At 40.0% G+C, this 10032-nt stretch overlaps 1 protein-coding gene across 1 annotated transcript; it reads left to right on the top strand.

Annotated features, from left to right (window-relative positions):
- The first annotated feature begins 590 nt into the window (after positions 1-590).
- LOC115806991 (ADP-ribosylation factor-like protein 3) lies at positions 591-4321 on the top strand. The gene is made up of 7 exons (XM_030767849.1): positions 591-643; positions 2565-2571; positions 2767-2910; positions 3176-3292; positions 3629-3679; positions 3899-4084; positions 4274-4321. Exons 1-7 carry the CDS (start codon positions 591-593, stop codon positions 4319-4321), a joined length of 606 nt encoding a protein of 201 aa, XP_030623709.1.
- The last annotated feature ends 5711 nt before the right edge of the window (positions 4322-10032 follow it).

Below are 10032 nucleotides of genomic sequence, written 5' to 3'. Positions count from 1 at the left end.
TCGGTTGCAAAGGACAGGCTTGTGAAACAGCAGACGAGGTGTCTATTTAAGTCAGTAGAGGGCAGTAGAAACTCACAAAAAGTAAGACATCTTTTTGTGCCGCTAATATTTTCTGTATTTCGAGAAATTAAATTCAAAGAGGGGCAAAAGTGTTCCCTCGAACGCTTTCCTGAGCTCAGTAAAGTGCGTGTATGTGGAATCCTTGATAAGCGGGTAAATCCCTGACTCCCTCAAATCGGATACAGTATTTTCTCGAGGGTTGTCGGATTAACCGATCATTTAGGCCGAATTAAAATAGTGGAATAGCACATGTTTGTTCTAAATCACAGAATAGTTTTGTTCTTCTCAACCCAACCATATCATTCTATTCTATTCTATTCTATTCTATTCTATTCTATTCCTCCGATGTCCACATTATGTTATGTTTTCTTTACCACTATAGTATGAAGTAGTCCTATATAGCTACAGCCTTATTCTCCCATTTACATTCTGTGCCTTGTGGGACGTAAATTGAAAACAACTGCGCATTGTTTTCACGGACGTCACAGGTGCCATAGTTGTTGTGAGGCTGACAGCTTGATCAGGCCAGAATGATGTCAAATCCAGGATCTGCGGGACACGGCGACAAGCCGACCAAAACATGGTAAGTAGACACCCATTCGAACAAACTATACACTCGGTTATTATGTTTTTCTTTTCGTGTTAACTATGGAGGCGTATTATCATCTTCACCGTAGTTTGGCCTCACATTGGACATCTATTGCACTGAACGACATAAGCGAATACTGAAGCTCACAGTTGGCTGTGATGCGTTGTGACTACATTGAGTAGAAGTAGGATAACACGGGCCTCTCGCCTAAAACTGTACTTGAGATAGGTTTTCACTTCAGATGGTGAAAAAAAGATGTTAACTCAGAAATACAGTTTCTTGAATTGACATGCTCTGATTTTACCTAGTCTCCCAGTATTAGGAGAAAATGCCCTTGAAAACGCGTAAATTTTATCATTTCTTATTTAAAAACGTATTTCTTAACATGCGGCATTTACATCGTATTGACAATGCACAGCAACACTAGTTCGTTCAGATTTAGCACCTGTTGCTGAGGAAATATATAACTACAAGATCTAAGCAAACTGTCAAAATTATGAAGCGTACAACGTGTACGAATGTAGTAGAAACTGGGTACTCAAGTCCTCAAACATATTTAAATCGCAGCTCAACACAAGCTTTTCTGAAATAGTATGCGTTTTAATCTGCTTGGCTACACTTGCCAGAGAATTGATAAATTACTTTGTGCTACTTTCTTGACGTTATCGTGCGTTAGTATTTGAGATGGCAATTCGGTTTTTTTAACTAACCAATTATCTGGTTTCTACGGGATTAATGTGGCGAATTGAGCAACGATGTGTTGAATTCATCCCCTGCGCTGACCATTTCCAACAAAGTGAGCACACCTCTGCCTGCTTCAGCCCGTCAGTTAAGGTGTTTCAGTGCATCAGCGAATATATTTAGTTCGAGGAGTTCAAGACCAAATTCTAAGAAGCACGGAAACTAGTTTCTCATTAAACTAAACTCATAGATTAAAACAGGCAAATAGTTGTGGTATTTTAAGACCCTCTTTCCCTCTTTTTTCCCTTTTTTCCGCTCCACCACATTTCGTTACTTCATGTTTACTTTAATTTTTAATTAAACATGCATTTTTGTGAACACTTAGTTTAGTTGATGTACATTATGAGCACTGATGGTTTTACTTGAGTGCCAAAATTTCAGTTTTCCTCTCACTTTAAAATGAGTCATTTACACACATGATTTTATGAAACCAAGGTTATTTTACTCTCCTTTTGGCTCTGAAAAGAGTTTGCCAGAGTGCTAATGCAACATAGTACTGATCATCTGTCTGATGCTTGATGAAGCTGACTTATTGTCAAATGCTTGCTTTTTTCTGTTTCACTTAGTCAAACAAAAATTTGAGGGTGTTTCACTCCACATTAGCTCTATTCTGTTCACATAATGTGGCCCTGAGCTATGTAGGCCATGGTAACTGGGTTAGATATATAGCCTAGGTATTATCTGTATGGGTATTCTTAGGTATCCTGTTGCTGTATCTTTAGCTCTGGCAGGAGGAGTCCTTGATTAATCTGTGCAAATCCCAATCAAACCAAGCCTTTGCGTGATTGGTGAATGCATCTGAACCAGTCTTGCTATTGGTTTGAGTCATAGTATTGACTCTTTGACATAATAATACCTTGAACCTGACTGATGACTCCACTGATATTATCACAGTGGTGTTTGCTTATGTTGATGCAAATTGTTGAAGTAAATTTTGCGGTTTCCTATGCTGTTCCTGTGTCCCTTTGCCACCCTTTAGCCTAAACACAGAGTCATGCAGTAGGCCTAAGCCTGTTAAACGGCGCTCCAGGCAGGATTTTCTTTTCCTCGTTCCTCTCGTGTGCCTGTCTCACTCTGAAGAGCTCAGATGTGAAGAATACAAGAAAAGATTATCATTTCAATTTTAAGATCAGATCTTTTTTCCTTTTTAGCTTGTCTGATCTTTTGAATATAGCCCAGGAGTAAGTTAAGAAAACCACATGATTTCAGGTTTGATTAAGACAGTTTCCAATTGTTTACAGTTACTGTCTGAAGGTGTCAAATCAGTAACTATTGTTTTCATCAGTCATGGTGCTCTGACTTCTAATTTTCAGTTTGTGAAATAAGAAGTGGATGGAATCCTGCAAGGGTCATTTTTATTTTTTGATTTTCACAAGGGTTTGCTGTCAGTCCTGAGGAGGCTGAAACACTCTCCAGATCAGGAGGTCAGGATCCTCCTTCTGGGCCTGGACAATGCTGGAAAAACGACCATTCTCAAACAGCTTGCCTCTGAGGATATCAGTCACATCACCCCGACACAAGTACAACACATGTATACCACCCTACAATGACCAGCATGACAACACACACACACACACACACACACGCATGCAGGCAGGCACACACACCAACCTTTGATTTCATGTTATGCGCATGACTGTTACAGCTTAACTTTCTTGATCTTGTAACTTGCACATTTTTTTGGCCACCAACCACGGGACATTGTTTTGAATTTGAATTTGCTCATAAAAGTCATGCTATTATATGCAAGTTCTGATAATAAGCCCTGTCTGTCTCTTTTTCAAGGGGTTTAACATAAAGAGTGTTCAGTCCCAAGGTTTTAAACTTAATGTCTGGGACATTGGCGGTCAACGGAAGATCCGACCCTACTGGAGGAACTACTTTGAGAACACCGATCTTCTGGTACAGTAGGTCTCATTGGACCTTCTTCTCCATCATCTACAAACAACTTAATATGCCACTTAGATATCTCATCTGAATTTCATGCCTTGTAAAATTCATAGGAAACATGACAACCACATAAATATTGGCTGTTTTAATCCCCACTAGAGAAATGTCAGTACAATTGTTTTTTCAGTACAATTCCTTGAGAAGCTGGATAAATGAATTAGATTGTTTTTTATTAGCATATTTTTTTATCAAGCCATAATGAAGAAGAATGACAATGTACTTTGGTGCAGTGAAGGACATGACACATTAACCCGGTTGACCCTGCTTCCCTGTCTTTCTTTCTACCAGATCTATGTGATTGACAGTGCAGACAGGAAACGCTTTGAGGAGACAAGTCAGGTAAACCCTGCAGGATGAGTTTATTCACTTTGGAAGAGGGCAGTCATGGTCCAGTGCCCCCAGAGGTGCAAGAGGGGATTAGCTAATTTGTTGTTATTGATATTCTCCCCACTGTCCCATTTTCCTCCCCTCTCTCTCTCTCTCTGCCTGTCTGTCTGTCTCTCTCTCTCTCTCTCTCTGTCTTTCTGTCTGTCTGTCACTCTGCATGCACACACACAGGAGTTGGCTGAGCTGCTTGAGGAAGAGAAACTGAGTATGGTGCCATTGTTAATATTTGCCAACAAGCAAGACATGTTAACTGCTGCTCCTGCTTCAGAGATCGCTGAGGGCCTCCACCTGCACACTATCAGAGACAGAATATGGCAAATTCAACCTTGTTCTGCACTCACTGCAGAAGGGGTGCAGGTGAAAAACTACACATACACACACATGCACACACACACACAAAATTACAGCTTGATGTATGCATCAATGATGTATGCATGTACGTATACATTTCTTGAAACCCTTTAAAGAAAATTATTTCTTTTCCATTCAAGTAACATTCACACCTGCACCCATTTTGACATGGTATCTTTAACCTTTCTTCTACAGGATGGTATGGTATGGCTGTGCAAGAACATAGCAACCAGAAAGAAATGATGATGTGGATAAGTAAGCTGCTGATCTCTGTTGTACAGTATCAGAATATTTAAATAATACTGATAGACATGGTTTTGAAGAGATTTTAACAGATAACATATATTGACTTATTGAATATTACGTCTAAAACACGTAAATGAGAATTCATTTAATTCATTAAAATATTTGGTCAAAAAATCAATGGTTGTTGCATTCCAACAATCAATGGTTGTTTGAAAGCAATACTGGTAAAAATATCTTTATTCCATTTATCTGATTATTATTTTTAATGAGCTGTTCACATTATCAAGATATTCAATGTTTGGTAGTATTTTTTTTAACCATAAACGGAAATGATGGGCTACTTGACAATAAAATATAGATTCTTGTCAACATTTTTTGGGTTATGACCTTATATATGGCTGTAGACTTACCTCTGACTCCTTCACATATCATTTTTGAGAACAGTATGATAAAGCAGGTGAGAGGCTATGCTGTGATTTTACTGGATCCAGAAGCCTGTGCTTCTTCAGTTTCACCACTAGAGAGAAACCTGCTTCCAGAGTACGCCTCTGTGGGTATGGTCTGCTCATAACAGTGTGGGTATCTCTTATGATGAAACAGATGTAATAAGTCCAGAGCAGTTAGTACACATCAAAAAGACATCAAATATTACAGTTACTCATAGCTTAGAATATGGCCGTTGGACTCATGTTACCAGTCAGTTTCGCCACACTCCGAATACTCTTGTGCTCTGCAGGATTTTCATTGTTTGTGTTCAGACAGTCCAAGATCCTGAACCATGAAGCTCAGGCAGTTCGCTCCATTTTAAATCAGATTGAAACCATATAGTGCAACATAGTGAAATAATTTACATTACACATCAACTTAGGACAAAATCGTAGTTTCAAACATCCCAACCTCAACAGTTTCTCAAGCAGAGGAATGGCCTTGCCTGAACTCAACTCTTGTATACGTCCACACACACTAAGACCGGTCTCCTGCCTATGTAGCTCTCTTGCATATACTATAAATCACACAGAACACCTCAACTATTCAATTACCCCAGTTTTCACCTTGTTCGCCATGATTTACCACAAGGTGCTGGCATTTCTCCCCACTCTATTTTGCCTTTTTATTGGGGCCCATAGTAATCGGCTTGGACTGAGTGCTCTAGAGTGCTCTTATAGGACATTTACATACAGCCCCCTTCTCCAAGCTTCTAATAGATCTCCAATACAATTTGCATTTATATAGCCCTCTTCATAGCAACATGATTTGGGTGCTTTGCCATGATGAAAACAAACCTCCACTGGCCTTGACTTGTGAATTTGGGGTGTGACCTCATCTGTAAGGTAGGTTTGGATTTAAATAGTGGATTTTAATAGTATGTTTGAGGAAAAGGGGACTGGTAAAGGACTCTCCTGGACCTCAAGGTGATTTGACAGTCAGCAAATAGTACAAACAAAAGCACACATGTGCCATTCTATGAGTTTGGTCTGTCTGTATTACTTAGAAAAGAACGCATATTTGTCTTTTAAGACATCTGTTGATGATTGCAGCATCTTGCACTTGAAAGAGATAGATTATACTGAAGAGTTAATATATGAACTGAAAAGGGCTTTTGTAATTGTCATTGGGATGGGACAAGTAATTAACGGCAGGGAATGAAAAAGATGCAAACCACTGACATGCCACAGGACTTTTGCAGCCAAAATGTAACAGCAGAAAGAATTTTCCACATAGCATTTTGCTGATCACATATTTTAGATTCAATGTCTACATCTCTACATCTCACAAAATCATAACCATAGTGGGAGCTTTTAGAAAACAAAATCTTTGTGTGCTTTGCCCTCCGTAATTATTTTCCTTAATCATTAACAACCCACCAGATTTCCCCCTGTGCACCAGTCTTGTAATTAAGGCTTGGTATTCTTAAGAAGGTTGGATGGACCTCTGTCACTATTAATCCTAATGAACAATGTATGATTACAAAATAAAAGGGAGTGAGGCAATCAACCCTCACCGCTCCACTGTGAACTTCACAAAGGAGGAGAGAGGCAGTGAGGCCTGTAGTTGGCCATAAATCACGGGACTTTCCCAGTCTCTCACCCCACACACTGGTCTCCTACACAGGGGGAAACGTAAGACAGATTGACTGGGAGGGAGTAGACAAGAGATATCCTCTGACTTAATAAAAGTGTGCTTCCATTCTCATACCCTTTCTTGGTCTTTGTGTTTGTTTTGGACTGTGATGTTGTGGAGGACTTTCATGTGTTTACATGACGTTGGGCTCCTCTTTGTATGAGTGCATGTGTCTATGAAGTATTTTAACAAGTGAGGAAGTGGGTGAGGAGATTCTGTGCAACTGAAATGAATGACCATGCAGTGTAAAAAAGAGAACAACAGCTCAATTATAAAATCATTTTGTGATGATACAGTGTTTTATATAGTCTCTTGGATATGTACTGTACCTCTGTATTCTCAAGACTACATCAGAATACACTAAAAATGAATGTGAATGCTTTCAGATTTACTTGCCTGCTCAAAACAGCAGATCTTTCCACACTACTGTTTCCATCCCTTTTGAGATTACCAAAATTTTCTTATAAAAGCTATTTTTCTTTGCATGAATTTATCCCTATGTACAATTCACATTTCTTTGTAGAAACTCCAACAATTTCTATTTCTATGATGACTGACCATGAAAGATTAAACACAAAGTTAAACACAATGATAGTATCATAAAATGTATTGTCTTAATGATGATTCATGAAACTCAGAAAAGTGAAGAATGAAAGATGATCACAGAGTGTTTTTTTTTCAAAGTACAAGGATTCATATGAAACTGAAACCTGATACGGCTGTTCATTGCTAATATACAATATCACAGCAAAAATTAATAAATAAATAAATAAAAATAACAAGCACAACTGAATTTTAAAATGTCAAAAAAAGGCTCTATCACAGTCTTACTAAAACCCATCACATTCTGTTAACACAAACTGTATCATAAACATTTACACCCACGCATAGAGAATATCTCAGACTCTTTATACACAAAGACACAAAGACAGTCTTTACCAACTTTTACACAACGTGACATAAAATTTCCACATCACACAGACAATCTCAACAACCTTAAATCATTCGTCAAATCTTTTTTTTTTACCTCTGACTTCTTCATGAAATAATCAGGGTGTTTTTTTAGCCGGTAGAAATCCGAATCTGACAAACCTTTGGCTAAAAACGTATATGTCAGAACGGTGAAGAACCACCCCAGTTTAACTGCCATGCATTTACAGTCCTAACAGCGTCATTCTGTCCTTTTCAGGGCTCGCAGCCTCTCTCTTCACTCTCATCTCGTTTGATTGCTCTGCAGAATGCCACGATGATAAAACAAACAAATGTTGGCATTCCTGCCTGTGTTGCTTTGATGTAGCGTTCTGTGATGCTTTTACAGCCGCGGAGTGGACTTGAAGTCTGCTCTAATCATGGGATAGGTCATAAAAAGTCAGCGAGAGGGACATGGGGGTACAAGGCATTCACACCTCCATATGGGTCAACCCCAGAGCGCACGGCGGGGGTCAGTGGAGGTTCCAGCCCAGCAGGGGGGCATTGTTCTGTTTGCTGATGTGAAGAAAGAGAAAGGCACACAGACAGATATGGAGGGAGATGGAAAGCTAGGGCTCTTCATGAAGATGAATTAGAAGGTAAACACGTTGTCAGGCATGGGGTCAGCATGCTTTCAGATGTCACAACAAGATGTTGTAGACTTTACAGTAATTGGCATGGTGAAACAACAGCTATATCTGAGTGGAGAAATGAGGGACATGAATGGTTAGTGGAGTATGGCACGCTCCATGCCAGTAACTACATCACACACATACTACAGCCACAACAGATCCTGCTATTGCAGTGTCACAATGGTGGTCAACTGGAAAAATGTGTAGTTTTATTCATCTTTGAATGTACAGTCCTAAATATGTCTGAAGAGGGAAAAATACAAGTTATCGTGTAACTTCAGACACACCTGATCCTTAAAACACACAGTACCATTTAAAGATTGAAGAATTACTGTGAGACCCTACTTAAGGAATGAGGGAGAAAGTCTGAGAGCAGAGGTCTCAGCTGCAGGAGGGTCAGAGGTCATGCTCTTGACTCCCCGCTGACCCCTGACTTCAGTTTGCACTCATGTCACACGTGAACCAAGACACTGCGCGAGCCATCGCTCATCGTGGAAAAAAAAAAACTTAATTGACTGATTGCCACCCTCTCTTGACAGATCTTTTCCAATTTCTCCCTCTGTCTGTCGCTCTTTCGTCACCTGTCTCTCCGTCTATTGTAATTTGACTTTTTATCACCTTTCCCTGAAAGAAGGAACAGCTCCCATCCGTCATTACAGCACACAATGACAGGTCCTCACGCATGCATGAAAATAAATGGATTTTTACATTTGGCTCAATCCAGGGGGTTACTTTACTGTAACCGATTCGATATTCTCAAACGAGCCCAACGATATACACACACGCCACTGAAATGAGATGATCTATAGCACCGCCTTAATGGATTTTGTCGACTTCAAAGGCTAGGGATGAGGGGAGAAAAAGACATAATGTGTGCAATAAAAACATAATTATTCATTTGATTAGCCCGGTAATTTATGCTCCTCAAATTTGCTTTGTGTGAATGGGGACTGCCGGCTGTGGTATAATTCACTTTTGAGAGGGAAGGAAATGAACTGGGAAAAGCCTGGAGTTATACAAGCAAAACACGGACAAACCAGAGTCCCGTGGCCACTGTGTCAGTTCATTAAACAAACACACAAAGGGTCGCGCTTAGGGGCAACTGCCTTGTGAATCAATGGTGATTTTTCCTCAAACACTGAAAAAATGGTTGTTGTGAAAGAGCAGGCTCTCAATAACTTACCTGTATAAGTGAAGGTTAATTGAATTTCACATAAAAAACAATATTTATCTTTATGATACATATTCCAAAACAATGTTGTACATGCCCACCCACACGTGCGTGTGCACGTGCGCACATACACATACACACACACACACACACAAACACACCTCCTGAAAAGCTTGGCATAAGAACAATGTCATTTCTTCTAGTTTCTGTAAGCCAGTAAATAATATGGCTAATAGTGGAGAGCTCCTCTGATGGAAACTACCTATATGTTTTGAGTACATAATGGGGACATGGGGAGAAAGAGACACTGTTTGTGTTTTTGTTTGTTTAAATGGCTCTCTCTTTTAATGGCTTGCATTAGAGTTTTGTGAGTGTCTGTGCAGTGTGGCACACAGGAGAAAGAGAAAAAGAGTATTCTCAATTTCCCTCTAAAAAGAAAATTCATTTGCGCTTGCTAATGTAATGTCATCGTTGTGTTTACTGAGCGTGGATGATGTATAGGGGATGTTGCATTGAGTGAGACTGCTTAATGATGCATAGAATTAAGTCTGCGGCTTTCAGCTGAGCTCCCCTCTCGCTCATACACTCCTCTCACCCTCTCCCACTCTCCCTCTTTCTTTCTCTCTCTCTCTCTCTCAGCCTCTCCTGGTATACGCTGAGAAGGAAGCTGTCTCGGACTGGTGGCCACATGCGACTCTGTGCACCGACGCCTCACTTCATCAATCACCTCAGAGAGAGAGAGAGAGAGAGAGAGAGACAGAGAGAGAGAGGGAGAGGGAGAGAGAGAGAGAGAGAGAGAGAGACAGAGAGAGAGA

This window comes from Chanos chanos, chromosome 3, assembly GCF_902362185.1.
Source record: "Chanos chanos chromosome 3, fChaCha1.1, whole genome shotgun sequence".
Taxonomy (NCBI): Eukaryota; Metazoa; Chordata; class Actinopteri; order Gonorynchiformes; family Chanidae; genus Chanos; species Chanos chanos.
The sequence above is the reverse complement of the archived record's forward strand: the minus strand, read 5'-3'. Positions and strand labels throughout refer to the sequence as shown.